This window comes from Dermacentor andersoni, chromosome 4 (assembly GCF_023375885.2).
Source record: "Dermacentor andersoni chromosome 4, qqDerAnde1_hic_scaffold, whole genome shotgun sequence".
Classification (NCBI taxonomy): Eukaryota; Metazoa; Arthropoda; class Arachnida; order Ixodida; family Ixodidae; genus Dermacentor; species Dermacentor andersoni.
Window position 1 is genome coordinate 219,996,862 of NC_092817.1, and position 19,844 is coordinate 220,016,705.

General features: G+C 46.6%; 1 protein-coding gene across 3 annotated transcripts in view; it reads left to right on the forward strand.

Moving 5' to 3' along the window:
* The window catches only part of Mip (Myoinhibiting peptide precursor), a 480,517-nt gene that overhangs the window by 436,879 nt on the left and 23,794 nt on the right, over positions 1-19,844 (forward strand). The window contains exon 4 of one of the 3 annotated variants that reach the window (XM_055074774.2): positions 8,670-8,820. The exons of 1 other annotated variant lie outside the window; for it this stretch is intronic. In XM_055074774.2, coding sequence (XP_054930749.1) covers positions 8,670-8,792 — 123 coding nt within the window. In that variant the 3' untranslated portion in view covers positions 8,793-8,820. The remainder of the gene's footprint in view (positions 1-8,669; positions 8,821-19,844) is intronic. One more of the 3 variants, XM_050185208.3, reaches the window with a different exon arrangement.

Sequence of the window (19,844 nt, forward strand, 5' to 3'; positions counted from 1 at the left end):
CGTCAGACTAGGGTGCAAGTGTAGTGGCCTCACAGTTATATATCTAGACACCAGACACTAACACTTTGTCCAACACGAACATGCACATAATCAAGCCCTAGTCAAACAAAATACAAAACGAGTACAGCGGGAAAAAAATATAAAAATAGCCGGGCCGCTCTAGAAAACACAGCAGATAGGCAACGTCCCTGCATGTAATTACAGAATCATGCGGCGCTAAAGAAGCACAACCTGCACACTAGTATAAGATGAAGGCTAGCGCTGTATAACGAACTGCAGCGAAAATCAGGCTTGCAGAAAGGAGACACGGACAGACTTAACAACGCACACGTGGACAAAAACCGGTATACCATGCTTATAAAACCAAAGCTTTCCATCGTCTCCAAATTACAATAATCACGCCCGTGGCATGAGCCATTATGTCACCCGTGCAGCTTATGCCACAGCCGTACCTTCCAGCAGCCGGGCACCAATCTGAACATTCCCAACATAGGAAGACGTCGTACAAAAGGCCACCGTAACCACGTGCACAATTAAGAAAGTGTATATAAACTGGTCAATCAAAATTATTGACGCAGGTTAGTTTCCGATGTTTTCGTTAATACTACAAGAAAGAGCGTCGAACTTGTGTATCAGGTAAGATTCGTGGAGCAAACGATCGTGGTGGAAAGGAAAACCAGATTCAAGTATAGTCACTCTAATACCGTCGAAAGAGTGTCCAATTGTACTTACATAGGTGTTTCAACAGCGGAAGCTGTGGGAAATGCTTTGCGTCAGAACGATGATAACTAAATCGGATTCTGAATGGTGTTTCTGCTTGACCAATATATTGTAGGTGGCACGTACCACACTCAAGGAGATAAGTGGCGTTCGACGTGTCACAGTTGAAGCTGCCTTTGATACGGACTGCGAAGTTTGAAGCCCAGCTTTTCGCCGTTATTGTAGTTAGCATATGTGGGCGTACCTTAAAGCGTGGCTTGCTGCATGGACTACAACCTGCAAGTACGCGGGCGCCGATTTTACAAGTGCTTATCAAATCGCGAATATTTTTGAGCGTCAGTACACAACTCGCGGTGCCACTGGAAAAATTGTTATATCGTCACTGTCACTATGGTCTAGAATATTTCCATGCCGTTTGAGAATGTCGCAAACATTAGGAATTGGCGCTCAGTGCGTCAAAATAAGGTTAGTTGCAGAAGTGGTCGCCGCCAGACTGGAGTTAACGAGAATGTCTTTCCTTTTCAAGTTACTGGCTGGTATTATTGCGCGATCAATAATTTTTTTGCGGTGCTGGCAGTCCACAAGTGTACGCTTCAGCTCAGCGCATCAGAATCTATTTGTTCAAACATATACGCCTAAAACGGTGCGCCTGACAGTAGGGCTTTACAATGACGAACGTGGCTGCTTTGGAAATGGAGGTATTGGTGCCTCTCCGTTGGCTTTTTCTAAAATTTGGTTGACAGATTATTTCCGGTTATTGAAACTGTAGCATCGAGGAAGACAATCTCTGAAGAGGAGTGGTTATGTTTAAACAAAATGTTCGTGTAAATGCTATTGAAGGCAGCAATAAAGGTAAGCAGTGTCGATTCGCCATGGAGCCACACCAGAAACACGTCGTCAATGAAACGCCTATACATAGCACAAATGGTTAGGGTGCGGTTTTCATGAAATTTGCTTTCTAGTATGCCCATAAACATATTGGCATAATTCGACCCAATCCGTGTTCCCTTAGAAGTACCACAGACCTGCACATAAAACCTGCCATTATATACAAAATTCATCATCATCATAATCAGCCTGGTTACTCCCACTGCAGGGCAAATGCCTCTCCCATACTTCTCCGACAACCCCGGTCATGTACTAATTGCGGCCATGTTGTCCCTGTAAAATTCTTAATCTCATCCGCCCACCTAACTTTCTGCCGCCCCCTCCTACGCTTCCCTTCCCTTGGAATCCAGTCCATAACCCTTAATGACCATCGGTTATCTTCCCTCCTCATTCAATGTGCTGCCCATACCCATTTCTTTTTCTTGATTTCAACTATGATGTCATTAACTCACGTTTGTTCCCTCACCCAATCTGCTCTTTTCTTATCCCTTAACGTTACACCCATCATTCTTCCATAGCTCATTGCGTCGTCCTCAATTTGAGTAGAACCCTTTTCGTAAGCCTCCAGGTTTCTGCCCCGTAGGTGAGTACTGGTAAGACCTAGCTATTATACACTTTTCTCTTGAGGGATAATGGCAACCTGCTGCTCATGGTCTGAGAATGCCTGCCAAACGCACCCCAGCCCATTCTTACTCTTCTGATTATTTCCGTCTCATGATTCGGCTCTGCCGTCACTACCTGCCCTAAGTAGATGTGTTCCCTTACCACTTCCAGTGCCTCGCTACCTATTGTAAATTGCTGTTCTCTTCCGAGACTGTTAAACATTACTTTAGTTTTCTGCAGATTAAGTTTTAGACCCACTCTTCTGCTTTGCCTCTCCAGGTCAGTGAGCATGCATTGCAATTGGTCCCCTGAGTTACTAAGCAAGGCAATATCATCAGCGAATCGCAAGTTACTAAGGTATTCTCCATTAACTTTTATCCCCAATTCTTCCCAGTCCAGGTCTCTGAATACCTCCTGTAAACACGCTGTGAATAGCATTGGAAAGATCGTATATCCCTGCCTGACACCTTTCTTCATTGGGATTTCGTTGCTTTCTTTATGGAGGATTACGGTGGCTGTGGAGCCGCTGTAGATATCTTTCAGTATTTTTACATACGGCTCGTCTACACCCTGATTCCGTAATGCCTCCATGACTGCTGAGGTTTCGACAGAATCAAACGCTTTCTCGTAATCAATGAAAGCTATATATAAGGATTGGTTATATTCCGCACATTTCTCTATCACCTGATTGATAGTGTGAATATGGTCTATCGTTGAGTACCCTTTACGGAATCCTGCCTGGTCCTTTGCTTGGCATAAGTCTAAGGTGTTCCTGATTCTATTTGCGATTACCTTACTAAATAGTTTGTAGGCAACTGACAGTAAACTGATCGGTGTATAATTTTTGAAGTCTTTGGTGTACCCTTTCTTATGGATTAGGATTATGTTAGCGTTCTTCCAAGATTCCGGTACGCTCGAGGTCATGAGGCATTGCGTATGCAGGGTGGCCAGTTTCTCTAGAACAATCTGCCCACCATCCTTCAACAAATCTGCTGTTACCTGATCCTCCCCAGCTGCCTTCCTCCTTTGCATATCTCCCAAGGCTTTCTTTACTTCTTCCGGCGTTACCTGTGGGATTTCGAATTCCTCTTGACTGTTTTCTCTTCCATTATCGTCGTGGGTGCCACTGGTACTGCATAAATCTCTATAGACCTCCTCAGCCACTTGAACTATCTCATCCATATTAGTAATGATATTGCCGGATTTGTCTCTTAACGCATACATCTGATTCTTGCCAATTCCTAGTTTCTTCTTCACTGCTTTTAGGCTTCCTCCGTTCCTGAGAGCATGATCAATTCTATCCATATTATAGTTCCTTATGTCAGCTGTCTTACGCTTGTTGATTAACTTCGAAGGTTCTGCCAGTTCTGTTCTAGCTGTAGGGTTAGAGGCTTTCATACATTGGCGTTTCTTGATCAGATCTTTCGTCTCCTGCGATAGTTTACTAGTATCCTGCCTAACGGAGTAGCCACCGACTTCCATTGCACACTCCTTAATGATGCCCAAAAGATTCGTTCATTGCTTCAACACTTAGGTCCTCTTCCTGAGTTAAAGCCGAATACCTGTTCTGTAGCTTGATCTGAAATTCTTCTATTTTCCCTCTTACCGCTAACTCATTGATCGGCTTCTTATGTACCAGTTTCTTCCGTTCCCTCCTCAGGTCTAGGCTTATTCGAGTTCTTACCATCCTGTGGTCACTGCAGCGCACCTTGCCGAGCACGTCCACATCTTGTGTGATGCCAGGGTTAGCGCAGATTATGAAGTCTATTTCATTTCTAGTCTCGCCGTTCGGGCTCCTCCACGTCCACTTTCAGCTATCCCGCTTGCGGAAGAAGGTATTCATTATCCGCATAATATTCTGTTCCGCAAACTCTACTAATAACTCTCCCCTGCTATTCCTAGTGCCTATGCCATAATTCCCCACTGCCTTGTCTCCAGCCTGCTTCTTGCTTAAGCTGGCATTGAAGTCGCCCACCAGTATTGTTTATTTTGTTTTGACTTTACCCATCGCCGATTCCACGTCTTCATAGAAGCTTTCGACTTCCTGGTCATCATGACTGGATGTAGGGGCGTAGACCTGTACAACCTTCATTTTGTACCTCTTATTAAGTTTCACAACAAGACCTGCCACCCTCTCGTTAATGCTATAGAATTCCTGTATGTTACCAGCTATATTCTTATTAATCAGGAATCCGACTCCTAGTTCTCGTCTCTGCGCTAAGCCCCGGTAGCACAGGACGTGCCCGCATTTTAGCACTGTATAGGCTTCTTTTTGCCTCCTAACTTCACTGAGCCCTCTAATTCCTCCAATAGCACTGATAGACTCGCCTCACTAGATAACGTTCTAGCGTTAAACGTTGCCAGGTTCATATTCCAATGGCGGCCTGTCCGGAGCCAGGGATTCTTAGCACCCTCTGCTGCGTCGCAGGTCTGACAGCCGCCGTGGTCAGTTGCTTCGCGGCTGCTGGGAACTGAGGGCCGGGTTTGATTGTTGTGTTCATATAGGAGGTTGGGGCCAAGTGCTGCACCAGGGTGGCCAATCCTGCTCTGGTGAGGGAGTGCGTTACCGGTTCTGATCACCGGGATCAGGCCACACTCCAGGCCTGTTTATGCAATTTTATCAACACGCGGTTTTTTTTAATCCGGTGGGAAATTGCCGGCACCGGGATTCGAGCCACGGACCTCTTGCACGCGAGGCGGGTGTTCTACCTCTACGCCGCCGCTGCACTGAATTACTTAATTTCAATATGAGTTTAATAGAGTGGCCAGTGCGAGAACGCTAATGTGCTTCGCAGTTTCAACTCGTCCATAGGCTAGGGACAAAGCGCGAATGCCGTCTCAATGCGGAATATTCGTATAAAAGCATATGAAATCCAGTGTCGGAAGCTGTGAACCAGAGCTAATGCGTAGGTCTACTTATTCGCTGTAGAAATTGCTAGTTTCTTTTCTATAATAAGGGAAGGTAGGGGGAATCGGTTTGATTAGCTGGTCTACATACCGAGAAAATTCTTCGTCTTGTTTGAATATATATCTGACAAAGGGTTTCACGCCAGGCCCGATGGTACAACATTCGAAAAATAAAAAAGGCGAACGTAATGGCTAACGTATTGACTAACGTTTCGGCCGGAGGACCCGAAACATCAGTAAAAGCATATGCTATAACGTCCGTCTATTTCTTTTTCTTTTTTGATATATATATATATATATATATATATATATATATATATATATATATATATATATATATATATATATATATATATATATATATATATATCTATAGAGAGAGAGAGAGTGTGTGTGAGGGAGAAGCTGTGCGGGCAGCTCAACCTGTTGAACATTCTAAAGCAAATAGAGGGCAGCGATAGCGACTGTTTGGAAATGTTTTTCTTGGCTAAGACTCATATGGTGGGATGTGTCTTCCACGTGACCGTCCTTGAATCTAGTACGTGGCAAAAGTGCGTAGCGGACTTCATGCAAATCAAGTTCAAATTACTTCACGTAGTCGACCCGTTCCTGACTAAAGATTCTGCCGCCATTATTGATTTCCTAAGGTGAAGTGACCACAAATGTTTAAGCACTTTCTGTGTTGATATAAAAAATTATTCTTTTACAAATAAAGAACTGCTATTCCGTGTCAAGGCTGCAATTGACGAGCTCGATGCTGTAGACTTATAAAACGCCTGTGGAGTGAGTACCACTGGTTTTTTAGAGTGATTATCATGCTATTCACCATCAACCTTTGTGGCTTTTGACAAGAACATTTACCCGCAAAAACAGAGTGCTTGCATAGGGTCGCACATTGCAAATATTTTAAGTGATTCGCTTTTAGCCCGATGTGACAAGGCTCTTTTTGACCTGCTGGGTGAACTTAAGGTTTCAAAAGTTTTCCGGCACGTTGATGATTCATTATATTTTTTAAATAGATCTGTTTTTACGGGCCCTATTGGCCAAGCTCCTTTAGATTGCTTTTTAGATTTTTCAGACCCTATTTTCTCGCGTATTTTACCCTCTTTTAACGCATGTTTCAGGCCATTCACTTTCGCCTTCTAATTCCGCGAACAGGACAGCATTCAATTTGCGGCTGCGTTTCAGAGATGAACACACGTGTTCAATGAATGAGTCAAGAGCCAAGAAAACCCCTTTACCACACAGCTCAACACATTCTAAGGTTTTCCAAAGAAATATAGTGCACTCTTTCTTGTCTGGCGTTCTCTTCAAATCACGCGATCAATCCATGGTAGAAAGCCTTCAAAGGCAAATGGCTCGCTCGGAGGCGGCGTGGTATGCGAGGCACGCCTCAGTTGCTGAAGGCCGGCATCGCAGAAAGAAGGCTGAATCGAGCATGAGTGACAAGACCGGAAAGTGCTTGAAAGTGCGTCTGCAAGAGCACAACAAAAAAGTCAATATTGCTGCAGACGGCTAACTGGCAGCTCATGGTAAAAAACGTGACGCTCAGCCACCTTGCCGGCCTTTCTTTGACCAGACTGTTGTCGTGTATCGTTATCGCAATAGCTTAGCTAGGGAAATAATAGAAGCTGACGAGATCACACGGGCAGGAGATGATTGAGTCAGTTGGCCGTCAGTGATTTTACGAAAAAAAAAAAAAAAAAAGAGCTTGAATCTTTGACATATTCAGCACGTGGCAGTGTACCTTCTTCCTCTGTGTGGATGGGTGTATCTATATTCTCAGAATCCGCATTAAAATCCTCTTTGAAAGTTAGCGCTTGTCCTGTCTCGACTTGTTCGTGGTCCTTAATGCGCTGTGTTGCTTGTATGACGTGGTCCGCCTACAAGATTCGTTCACCTACCAATGACGTGTTCCTGCCGTGCACGGTTATGCAATGTGCAAAGCTCTCGCTTACAGAAGATTTCAAAGGACTCGCACGTTTCCCGCGAAATAGAAAAAAATGAAAAATAACCGGCCCAATTGTATTGCACATGTATGTTAAGCCAAGTATTTTTAATGCTATTCGCTCGTGAACCATATTGTGTGTATACAAAGAGTGGTTATTGAGATACAAATATTAGTTTAAAGAGCAGCATGGTATGCGAAGAAACTATTTACAGCGAGTGAGGGACAGGATGGACACATATATACACCCAGAACACAATATTTATAACGTTATTTGCTAAAACTTTCAGTGGCGATTCACAGAGTGCTGTTGCACTTATGGTGTTCACGATGCGTCGGTATCCTGTCATGCAAATGCGAATCGAGGCGCACTGAGTTTCGCTCAAGACAGGGTGTTCTATGCCGCTAGTCAAAGCATGCGTGTGTGGCGTAATGGTATCAATGACAGGCTTGTCTGCTAGGGGTCCTGTGTTCGAATGCTTCCTCCGGGAAACTTTATTCATGCTTAATAAATCATTTACCATGCCGTACTTTGCTTGAAATGAGTTAGCGAATTCATAATAACGTTCGAAACCAGAAGGACCAACTTCAGGCTAATTCATGTAATATCGATCACTCCCATACTGGCTGAATTGCACTGCTTGTAGCTCCCATAGACGCTAGTGCCACAGTTCTATCTACTAATTATTGTACGAAACTCTCAGTTTGAGATGGTAAACTAATTCTTCGCTACACCGTCGCTAGATGACGCCACCATTCTGTTCAATGCCTTCGGCCTTAGAGGCCAGATACGTATGCAAAAGTGCCTCGAACTCCGAAATAAAGCTTCACTTTAAAGTTCTGGTCATCTACTACTGACCATTCCGCGGCTTCAGTCGATGGAACCACTAATGGCAAAGGTGAACCTCAGGGTGTTGGCAGCGTCGAGAATAAGACAATATGCCATTGTTGCGCTGCAACACGACTTTCTGTCATGCCCCGTTTCGCACTTAGGGACATTGCTGGAGGAGGAGGCAAATATGCATGGTTCATTGTCTGAAAGCAACATGGCCGTAACTTGTGCCGGAAAATACGCCGAGGCCGACGTTCTCTTTGTCCGAGCCATTGTTTTGCGCTGATCCGCTTACCGTTCCGTTATTTACGGGTTGAGATTTTACTGGCGGTTCGTGATTTTCCTTTGGGGCATATGGTTTGCGACAAGGCGTATAGAAACTGTTCTGGTGGCCTTCAATGCGCCATTACGGAATGTCCAAACGTGTGCAAAAAGTCACTTGCGTGACTCAAATCAAACGAATCTCGAGAAATGTGTACTACAGATTCGATCACGATCTGGCCTGATAAGCTAAATAACCCGGGGCCCTCTCTCAAATGTGCATGGCGTGACTTGTTCACGAGAGCCCAAAAGACATGTCAATAAATTGGACAAATCAGTGCAACCTAGCCAGGAGAAAAAGCTAGAAGCTAAAAGTAGGATAAGAAGTCTTCTTTTTTTGTGTGTGAAAAGGTAAGTTCTCTAGCAGTCCACGTTCATGCACTCCATCGGATGGAGCCAGTCTGGAAACTGGCAGAAGGAATCTCACAGCTATTGCAATGCGGCGTGCAGGCCCTGCTGCTGCGTGCCGGAGAGTCTGGCGAGGGTGCAGGGCACGGCATCAGCGCCCGTGCCGCGGGACCGGCTGCCCTGCGCGAGAACCACTGGAACGACCTCAGCGGCTACTGGGGCTGAGGCCGAGGTGAACGCCCTCTAGCACCACGTAATTCGTGCCCCTTTCTCTGTTGTCTATAAGGCAGCTTATCAATTTAACTGAGTGTAAAGAATTACATTCCTGCGCATGAAAACAAACAAGCTTCGCACCGATAATGCGAACGAGAGAGAGAAAAACCGGAAGTGTCTACCGCACAGTCATGATGATGAAGAAATATAGCAGTTTGGTGAAAATGTTGAATTGGAAATGAGAATGATTCGAAATTACTGCAGTGTTTATCACCGCCATTTAACCGAATATGAATACTCGGTTGGCAACCATGGGGTAATAAAACATGGAAGCTTAAGCAACAAGCTCGGATCATCCTGTCACACCTATCTCATCAATCAGAACGCATCCCGGCCGGCAGGAAGACTAGAATGGTGTCAAAAGTGTTATCTGATCTCGCGTGAGCGCAAAACCAACAGTCAGTCGGTCATGTCATTCCTCTGCAGCAAGCGCCAACCGGCGATCGCAGCCACAAAGGACAAAGGCGGTAGAAAGGTTCGAGAACTTTCTTTAACGTGCGATATCACGGTAGATACACGCCAGAAAAGGCTCCTCCTGCACTAAGTTGGTGATGAAGTCTACCACATATTCCGCTCCGTCCCTCTCAGTACTACGCAAGCCGCAATGGTTACAAGCACGGCCAAGACCACGCAGAGCACATCGACGCTGGAATATGATACAGCACGAGCGAAACTGAGTGCCATCTTGAAATAAAGCGGAAGGATCTCATGCCAAAATACCAGCTTGCCCAGCATTCAACTCTTTAGTTAGGTCAGCATTCAACGCTTTCAACGTTAGTGACGGTATTCTTGCCTTTGGGCAAACAAAACATGAGCACGACACCACCTTGGAAGCTGTTCTGCAATGACTTCAAGAAGCTGGACTGACAATCAATGAAAAGAAGTGTGAACTGAACTTCTTTGGCCTTGTTTGTTCAGCTGATCGCGCTCGTCCTGAACCCCAGAAAGAGCAGTCTTCTTACAAAAATAAAACACCGGAGTTACCACAAGTAGCGACGAGCCTGCTAGGAATCATCAACTGTTCAAGCAAATTTCTGAGAACTCTTGCTGATCTCACACAGCCTTTGCGTGAACTGACATTGAAGAACGTTGTATGGGAAAACAGCAGGAGAAACTGAGTGCGTATTTTTTTTCCACAAGTGAACTCGTTATTTGCGATCTAAAATTTTGTCAAGCACCGCAGAACGTTGGTGAGTCACTAGACGACTTTCTCGCCACTACAAATTTGAGAGCATCGACGCTGAAGTCGAAAACCAAATGAACCTCGCCACAAGATGTTATCGCCTTCAAAATATGCAATGCTTCAGTCCCTGACTTTACCAGACTTATTAAACAGGGGAGAATGTGCGAGGATGTCGCACGGGATGCGTCCGAAATTGAAAAGAACGTCGACAGCAATGCGGCAGCGCTCGCAGTGCACGAAGGACCGCACCATGGCTAAGACCGAAGAAATTGACGACAGGTGCCACGGCAGACCTAAGCACCCCAACGACCTTGTGTCTCATCGACAGATTGTCGCAGCTGCGGTGGGAAGGGGCCTTATCAAAGCGGACGATCGAATTCTGCTGCATCATGCAAAACATGCAAGGCATGCAACAAGGGTGGTCGCTTCAAAATATTCTGTCGTTAACGGAGAATAATGGCACAAACACAGGACAATAGCAATGGTCGAAACAGGAATACACAGGCAGTGTGCAGAAAGAAGAGTTCGAGTACCAAACAACATGCTCCTACCCGTGACACCATTTCAAGCAGTGACGAGTATTGTTGGCTGGTCATCATTGAAAGGTATCTGTTTAGCGCAACAAAGGAGGGCACAAGAAGAAACAAAGATGACGACAAGCACTTATCTTCGTCTTCCTTTCTTCTTGTGTCCTTGTTTTGTTGCTCTGTACAAATACCTTTCAAAGGTGACGACTATGTTTTTGTTGCCATGACTTCCCCTCAAGCAAGCCCATCACCAAAGGTTTTTGCCACGGCCAAAAATGTGCCAGTCACTTTCACCAGCCTTCAGAAAACTATGCCTGTTGAGACACAAACTTAAGAAAGCCCCATTTAACGTTAAAATAATATGCTACTCCTCCCTAATTAGACCTAAGCTGGAATATGCTTGCCTAGTTTGGTATCCACACACAAAAACTAATATCAATAGTGCTGAAAGAATTCAGAGAAAAGCGGTCAGATCTATTAACAAATTTTCCAGATTTGGTTCCCCCGCCGAACTCATGAAAATTAACAACGTTAAACCACTGGAACTTAGAAGACAGAAGCAGAGACTTGAATTCATTAAACTTCTTCACACCAACAATTTATGTCTTGACCCATCTGAACGTTTATCGCATTATCGACCAGAACTACACGCCACCGCAGACATGATGCATTAACCCCTTACTTTGCAAGAGCAAACAAATATAAGCTTTCTTTTTTTTTCTCGAACAGTAACCGAATGGAATTGTGTAATTGAATCCACTTCCTATTCTTGTAATTTCATGGTTCTATTTGTTTTGTCAATCTGATTTTCATTGTATGTACCATATGTCGCCCTACCTCCTTGGACCACGTGTCCGCAGTATTTAATAAATAAAAAAAATAATCGACACAAGCACTTGGCGAGAATAACTTTATGAGCGATCTCCTATATGTGAAACTCTTGGAAGCATTCATCAAGGTGTTCCCATACAAAGCAACCTCCCTACTTGAAGTTCTAGCAATGTCGCTGTCGCAGTGAGATACAAAGATAACTGCAATGAAGAAGACATCTTTGTCATTCCAGGAAAATGTGCACCACTCTTAAGCTTTACAGTAGCATCCAACCTGGGGCTTGAGCAGATCAAATACAAAATTAATGAGCATCAAGGTGACAAGTATATCGTGGAAGCATTCCCCGAATTGTTTAATGGAGCTGGAAAACTCAAAAACCAGCACATTCACCTTTTATGGACGACACCGTTCCACCTGTTTCACAACTACACAGGCGTATTCAGTTTGCCTTACGTGACGCCACAGAAAATGGACTTGAACGCCTCCTGTGAGAACACATCATCGAGTAAGCCATCCGACCTACAGTATGAGTTTCCCCTGTGCTTATTGTGCCTAAACCACACCAGCCTGATGAAATTCGAAACTGCATTGCATGCGTGTTGTCACAGTCCTCCATGTTCGATGCGAAATCAATCTTGATTCATTAAACACAGCCATTCAACGTGAACAAAATTTGTGCCCAACAGTGTATGACACCATTGTTGTCTTAAATGGAGCAACAATCTTCTCCAATCTTGACTCGAAGAATGAATATCATCAGTTGTAATTTGACCCTTCTTCAAGGCAACAGACAATATTCTCAATACATGTTGGTTTGTTTCCCTACAAACGCCTGAACTTCGGCATCAGCAGTACAGCTCAAATGTTTCTGAACGCCATACGCCAAGTGTTCAATGGCGTCCCTAATGTCCTGAACGTTAGTGATGATGTTCTTGTCATTGGGCGAACAAAACAGGAGCACGACACCTCCTTGGAAGCCGTTCTGCAGCGACTCCAAGAAGCTGGATTGACACTAAATGAACAGAACTGTCACTTCCATCAACGTCAACTGAACTTCTTTGGACTTAATTGTTCAGCTGATGGCGGTCTTCCTGACCCCAAGAAAAAAGCAGCCTTCCTACAACTTAGAGCACCGGAGTCACCACAAAGAGCGAAGAGCCTGCTAGGAATGATCAACTACTCATGCAGATTTCTGAGAAATCTTGCTGACCTCACACAGCCTTTGCGTAAACTGACATTGAAGAATGTTGTAAATGAGTGGAAAGAACGACAGAAGGACACTCTTAAGAAGCTAATGCAAGCCATGTCCAATGCCTCCACCTTTGCTTGCTTTGACATATCCTAACCGACAGAGCTGGGGATAGATGCAAGTCCACATGGACTGGGTGCTATCCTCATACAGCGTGACAGTGAACGCATTGCAGTGATAGCTTGTGTAAGCAGAGCGCTTATACCAGTGGAAAGGCGCTACTTCCAAATTGAACGCGAGACGCTCGCACCTGTATGGGCACACATCCGTCTTTAGCGTTTGTGGAGTCAACTTCGTTTTGCTGACTGATCACAAGTCATTGGTGAGCATACTGGGAAGCCTGAGGTCATCCGCGCGCATTCAGCACCTCGCTCTCCGAATTACAAGTTTGATGTACTGCAGGAAGTAGCGATTCTTCCGATCACCTTTCTAGGCATCCAGTTCCTGAGGGGAAAATGTGTGCCCGCATCGACAAGGTACCCAATGAGTATGTCAACTTTGTCCAGTGCCACATCATCTCAAAGGCCTTCTCGGTTGAAGAAGTCGCTGACGCAATTAAAGCAGACAAGCAGCTACGGTTATTCATCGGTGCTATCCAGCAGCCCCCACTCAACAGCTGGGTCTCAGCGGAACTGAAGCTATTTGCATCAATAAAGACAAAACTAACAATAACGCCTGAGGGCATCGTCCTTCTAGGAACACGCCTATTTCTTCCCACAACCCTGCAGAAACAAGCAGTGCTGCTCGCCAAATGTTGGGCGTCAGAGAAAGCGCCACGAACTTGTCAGTGCATTAAAGCGCGAAACTTAACTGTCCACCACGACCGCGTCACAGTGCCAGGCGCGCCCACTGCGTTTTAAAGTACCCCTAAATGTAACGAATATTGTCACAATAATGTTGTGGGTCACCGAAAGCGCCAAAACTTGTCGCAGTAAGAATCAATACTCTAGCAACTGCGTCACAGCACTCTGTGCGATTAGCGTGCTCAAAAACTACCGAAATAAGTTAAAATAATATTTGGGCTCATAGAAATTGTCGCAAACATCGCGCAGTACGACTTTTCAAATTAACCGCGCCACGACGGCCACGCTGTTTTTCGTTAACTGCGTCACAAGTCTAGCCTCGGTGCCGTGCCATAAGCCTAATTGCTTGAAATGCGTCGCAGAGTGTCGAACAAAGTTTCTCACCTTGCCGTAGTCCAATAGTGCCATGTCGATGTTCAGAAAGAACGCAAGAATTCTTCGTGAGCCCACCAACCCAGGCTAAATCCCAAAATAGAAAAACAGGCAGACGGGCGACCGAACAGGCCAACGCTCAGATGCGCGGCCTGTCTCTCTCGCTTCGGTGGTGTGTTTGACGAATCACGCATGACTCTGGCTCGTCATTCGCCGATTCGCCTGTCGCTAGGCAACGGAAGTAAGCCGCAAAGTTTAATTTAATTTACTCGCAGATATTTTTACTTTTGCCGGAAAAGAATAAAAATAATAAAGCGATTTCTGGTAATCTCATTTCACATACTTTTTTTTTTCGATGCTCGCGGCAGCAAACAGTCGGCGTTAATACTATAGCGTGACGTATTTTGCCGAGTGTCCCCTCTTGTTATATTTCTTTCTCTATGACACAAGCTTCGGTGACAACAGGTAGCAGGAAGAAGCATCGATAACATTCGAGAAATTCCCGATGCATGCGCGCGCGTCCTGCGCTGAGTGACAACATTTGTTAGACCGTGAAAAGTGGTCACTCGAAAGAGATAAACAAGTGCACTCGTCAATGCCCCTGTCTCAAAAAGCATCCTCCCGATGCTACAAACAGAAGAGCCAAAAACAATAGGACAGTTATTCACCAATAAAAAACAACAAAGTCCAATGTAGTAGAGACCAAAAAAAAAATAACAAGGAAGTCGAAAGTTCAGCTGTGCAAAGTCCGAAAGTTCGTGAGCACTGGTAGAGTGGTTTAAGTAGCACAACGTGCACTATTTCAGGTCGTGAGCGGCGCTGCTGTGATAGCGGAGTGCCGTCTGGCAAGACCGCATAGTGGAGTGCGCCAATGCGTCGGATGACATTGTAGGATCCGAAATAGCAGCGTAAAAGCTTCTAGCTAAGCCCTCGTCGGCGCATTGGGGTACAAACCCAAACACGGTCGCCGGGCTGGTACTCGACGTAGCGTCATCGAAGGTTGTAGTGTCGGCTGTCGGTCGTCTGTTGATTCTTGATGCGCAGGCGGCCGAGCTGTCGGGCTTCTTCGTCAGTGACGTGCGGCAGCATGGCGTTGAGAGTCATCGTCGAGTTCCTTCCGTAAACCAGCTTGAACGGCGTGGAGTTGTTTCTTGCACTGCCGCGTTATAAGCGAAGGTTACGTACGGAAGGAATGTATCCCACGTCTTGTGTTCGACGTCGACGTACATGTACATTGTTAGCATGTCCGCGAGGGTCTTGTTCTAGCGCTCGGTAAGAGCATTCATCTCCCTCTTACGGCATGTCTTGCTGTATTTCCGAAAGGATTAGGTGAGCTCTGCTGTAAAAGCCGTTCCTCTGTCGGTGATGAGGACTTCTGGTGCGCCATGTCGCAGCAGGATGTTCTCGACGAAGAATTTCGCCAATTCGGCTCTGCTACCTTTAGTATATATAGGGCTTTCGATTCGGTGTAGGTACGGTAGTCGGTAGCCACGACGATTTAGTTATTTCCGGATGTTGACGTGGGAAACGACCCAATACGTTGAAACGGTCGGCATGGAGGCGCGATGAGCTCTAGCAGTCCTGCTGGCCTTGTCGGGGGTGTCTTGCGTCGCTGACAGTGTCGACATTTGTTCACGTAACGGGTGACGTCGGTGGCGACGCGTGGCCAGTAGCACTTGCATTCTTGCGAAGGTGCGGGAAAATCCGAAGTGCCCGCCTGTCTGATCATCGTGCAGGGCGTGCAGGATTTCTGGCAGCAGTGCCATGGGCATAACTATAAAGTAGTTTGAGTGGACTGGGGAGATGTTTTTTTTTTTTTACGAGCACGTTGGTCTGCAGCGAAAACTAAGACAAACCTGGCCTAAGTGCCCTAGGGACAACGTCGGTGTTGCCATTCAAATAGTGGAGGAGGCTTTTTTTAGCTCCGGGTCCGCTCGTTGTTCTGCAGCGAAGCCTTCCGCTAATCGTTCCTGGAAGGCGTCATCATCTTCGTCGTATTGCGGTGGCGGGTCAATAGAGGCGCGCCATACGCAGTCGGCGTCAGAGTGTAGGCTACAGTGATGTCATATTCTTGTAGTCTGAGGCTCCGCAGACTACAAGACTCCGTAGCCGTCCTGAAGGGTCGTTAAACTTCGCTAGCCAACACAACGCGGTATGGCCGCTGACGGCTTTGAATGGCCTGCCATATAGGTTAAGGGCAAATTTTGCTGTAGCCCAAATGATAGTGAAGGATTTTTTTCGGTCGTAGAATAATTGCCTCCCACTTTTGCCGAGGCCTAGGTTACTGGCGTCAGTGCGGATTTCTGCGTCGTCGTCTACGGTCGAAGTGCGCAAGTACCGGTGGCGACTGCATGCGTCGTTTGAGTTCTTGAAATGCGTCAGCCCGCGGCGTTTCCCACATGAACTCGACATTAGATTTAGTTAGATGTGTCAGCGGCTCAGCGATGCGTGAAACGTCCTTGACAAAGCGCCTGTGTATCATATTGACCGCAAATAAAGAGGGGCACAGCGGAAAAGAACAAAAAGAACAGGGGTGGTTTTTGTGTTCTCTTCCGCTGTCCCCGCCTTTATTTGCGGTCAATATGATATGCAGTAAATACCAAATAGGCCAAACTGAAGTTCTAAAGCACCTGTAGTAGCCACACATGCCAAGGAATGTACGCACTGCCTTCTTGACGATGGGCTGCTAGAACTTTGGGATGGCAGCTGTCTTCTGGTGGTCCGGGCGGACTCCATACTTGCTGATCACGTGGCCCAAGAACACAGGCTCATAGTAAATGAAGCGGCACTTTTCTGGCTTCAGAGTGAGCCCTGGTGACTTGATGACCGTAGTACTGTCGCAAGCCGCCAAAGGTGATCGTCGAAATTCCCGGCGAAGACGACGACGTCATCCAAGTAGACAAGACAGGTCTGCAACTTCCACCCCGCTAACACCGTGTCTATCACGTGCTGGAACGTTGCAGACACAGCGAACAGACCGAATGGCATGACCTTGAACTCGCAGAGTTTATTTTTTCTCAATCCCTGTCGTCGTCTTCCAGTTTCGAGTAGCCGGTCTTGAGATCCATCGACGAGAGGTATTTTGCGTTGCAGAGACGATCCAATGCGCCGTTTATCCGTGGGAGGGGGTGTACGTCCTTCTTGGTGATCCTATTCAGTCGATGATAATCCATGCAGAAACGTAGGCTTCCGTCCTTTTTCTTCACCAAGACAACAGAAGATGCTCACGGGCTTTTCGAAAGCTGGATGATGTCGTCGTGCAGCATTTAGTCGACTTGTATAGGTTCACGTTCTGGCGTCGAAACTCGGTAAAGGCTGTGGCGGAGTGGTCGAGCGCACTCTTCGGTCATTATGCGAGGCTTTGCGACTGGCGTTTGTCGAATCCTCGACGACGTCGAAAAGCAGTCTTTCTATCGTCGCAGCAGACTTCTGAGCTGTTGCTGCTTAATCATGCTAAAACTTGTATTCATGTGGAAGCCTGGTTCGGGAACCATGGTCGTCGGCGTAGATGCGGCAGAATCGGAGAGGATAAACGCGTTGCTGGTTTCCACAATTTCCACGATGCACGCGATCGCCGTGCCCTAGTTGATGTGCTTGAACTCCTGGCTGAAGTTTTTCAGCATCACTTTCGCTTTCAGTCTGTGCAGTGGAGCGATCCCTCTTGCGACGCAAATTCCACGGTTGAGCAGTAGACGTTGGTCGCCCTCTATGACGCCTTCTACGACTGCGGTTGTTTCGGTGCCCACAAAAATAAAAATGCTGGAGCGAGGTGGGATGCTCACTTGATCTTCGAGCACCCTGAAAGCGGGGTGACTACGGGAGCTATCCGGCGCTATCGCTTGATATTCCGACAGCGTTATCGACTTCGACTTGAGGTCGATGATTGCTTCGTGTTGGTTCTGGATGATCATGCCAAGAATTACGTCTCATGAATACTGTTAGAGAACAACAAGGTCTAATGGTAGGTCCGGTTATGAACTTGCAGTTTCCAGATGCCGTGCAGATTCCAGATGGCGTGATGAGGTGGTCCTCCAGCTGCCCAAATTTGAGGGCCATCCCATGCAGTCTTGACTTTGTTCAACTGATGACGGTGTAGTTGGCTACAGTGTTTGCAAGCGCGGTGACTTCAAGGCTGTCGAGAAGCATGTCGAGTTCGGAGGTTCTTTGTCTTCCGTTGCACTTAGGTCTTGGCGTCGGATCACGGCTGCGTCGCGTTGACCTGTGGCTGGTGTCGGGAGCTTGACGACTTTTATCGGTGTATTCTTCGCTTGCATGCTTCGTCGGGATAACGGCGTCTCTTTGCTGCGTCGTCGAAATAGACCTTCAATCGTCATCAGCGGCGACAGACCATCATCTTCACTTCGATGTACAGCAACCGTACCTCCATCGTTCTTTTGTTTTAGTTTTGCGGATTTGGGCTTGCGGACCGGACACGGGCTGGTCCTATGTACCGTGCGCGCTGTGGCGACGGCGAGCGTACTGGTGACGGCAAATTCAAAGAACGTCGAGGTCTCCACTGTAGGTCGGCGATGTATTCAGCGATATCGCGAGGCCTACTCACCTGCATACTCCTGCTCTAGGCGGTCTAGCCACGAGCACAGCACACACGCCCTACAGAAAAAAAAAAACTGTCCCGTTCTGTTCGTGTACTGACTCAAACCGCGTTTCTTCCACCGCGTAAGAGCGCGTTGGAAAAAAAGTAAAAACTTTTGTTACGTACTTATATCTAAGCAACAAGCCTTATAACAAGCCTTATTTGGGGTTGCTCCTCCCCAACAAAGCATGAAAAATATTTCTTAAAGATTGCTCGCTAACGTAACACTTCTTAAAATAAATTAGCGAACTGACAAATAAGCAACATCATTGCCCATTGCACTCCGTGCAGATGGTTAACCAGCGAAGTTGAAATGTGCGGCCCCGGCGTTTATCACTGGGTTAATCCCGATTGCTCATTAAGCGATGGCTTGGCAGTCTGCCGGATCCTCGGCACGTAGTTGCTGCTTGCGCTCGGCTGCACGAGCCTGTTCTTGTGTTCGGGCTGCAGCATCGGCACGGCGTAGTGTCGTATGTGTCGATTTGGGGCAGTGGGTAACAGTCGGCTATCGTTCAGCTCGACAGTCGACACAATACTGTAGAGTACCCTCCAGCGTAGCGCCTTAACGGTACTCCTGTTAGGGAATCAAGCAAGTTCTCGGCAATTCAGCAGCAGAATCAGCGTAAGCTCATTGTGCTGTTATATAATGGTGTAGAGTGGCCGCACAGGAGCCTCATCTGTGCGGCCTCATCCCAGCAGACTCTCAACATCTGTTGGGATACTGGGGATGTGCCTCTGGCAAGGTTGTTCAGCACGCGCCAAAGTAAACTCTTTGTTTGTTGTGGCTACTTGACCCCCCTTCCACAAAACCACATAGATTCTCAATCGTGTTGAATTCGCAGTGGTACAGAGACAGTCTTAAGACATCATGACCGTGCTGAGCAGTAATAGTTTCTATACTGTACGGAGTGCCAGCGTTGGGCGCGCTCACTCTTTTTGAAAGTTCGGCACGGACTGATACCCAGCAATCCTCCGCCTTGTAAGCCGCGCTTGGATGCCACCTTTTCATCGGCATGCGTTGGGCACTTTTCCTCGAGCGACATTGCGATGCAGCGCATTGTCCGTACTCTGTTGTGGGAGGTGTTGGGCAACAGCTTCGTCGTAAACCAGTGCTCGAAGTATGTGCCATCCATCTCGAAGTATGTGTCCTCCATCTCGAAATGGTAGTCCACATCAACGCATTTATTGACCCTGAACAAGTCTGCTGCGTCTTTACCGATCCAGTATCACTGCTTCCTGTGTGCATGAGAATCGGGCCGCATGCCTTTCAGGATGGGGCTACAGGACCCGTTGTTTGGCTCTTAGATGACTCCACTGTGCTGCCTTGCCATACTTCGTGCTTGTTATGGCATTCATGCACGGTTTGTTCAGGTAAGTGATTTTCATGCGCAAGAATAGGACAGACATACATATCTACAGCCTACCTGAAATCTTATTTACAACGA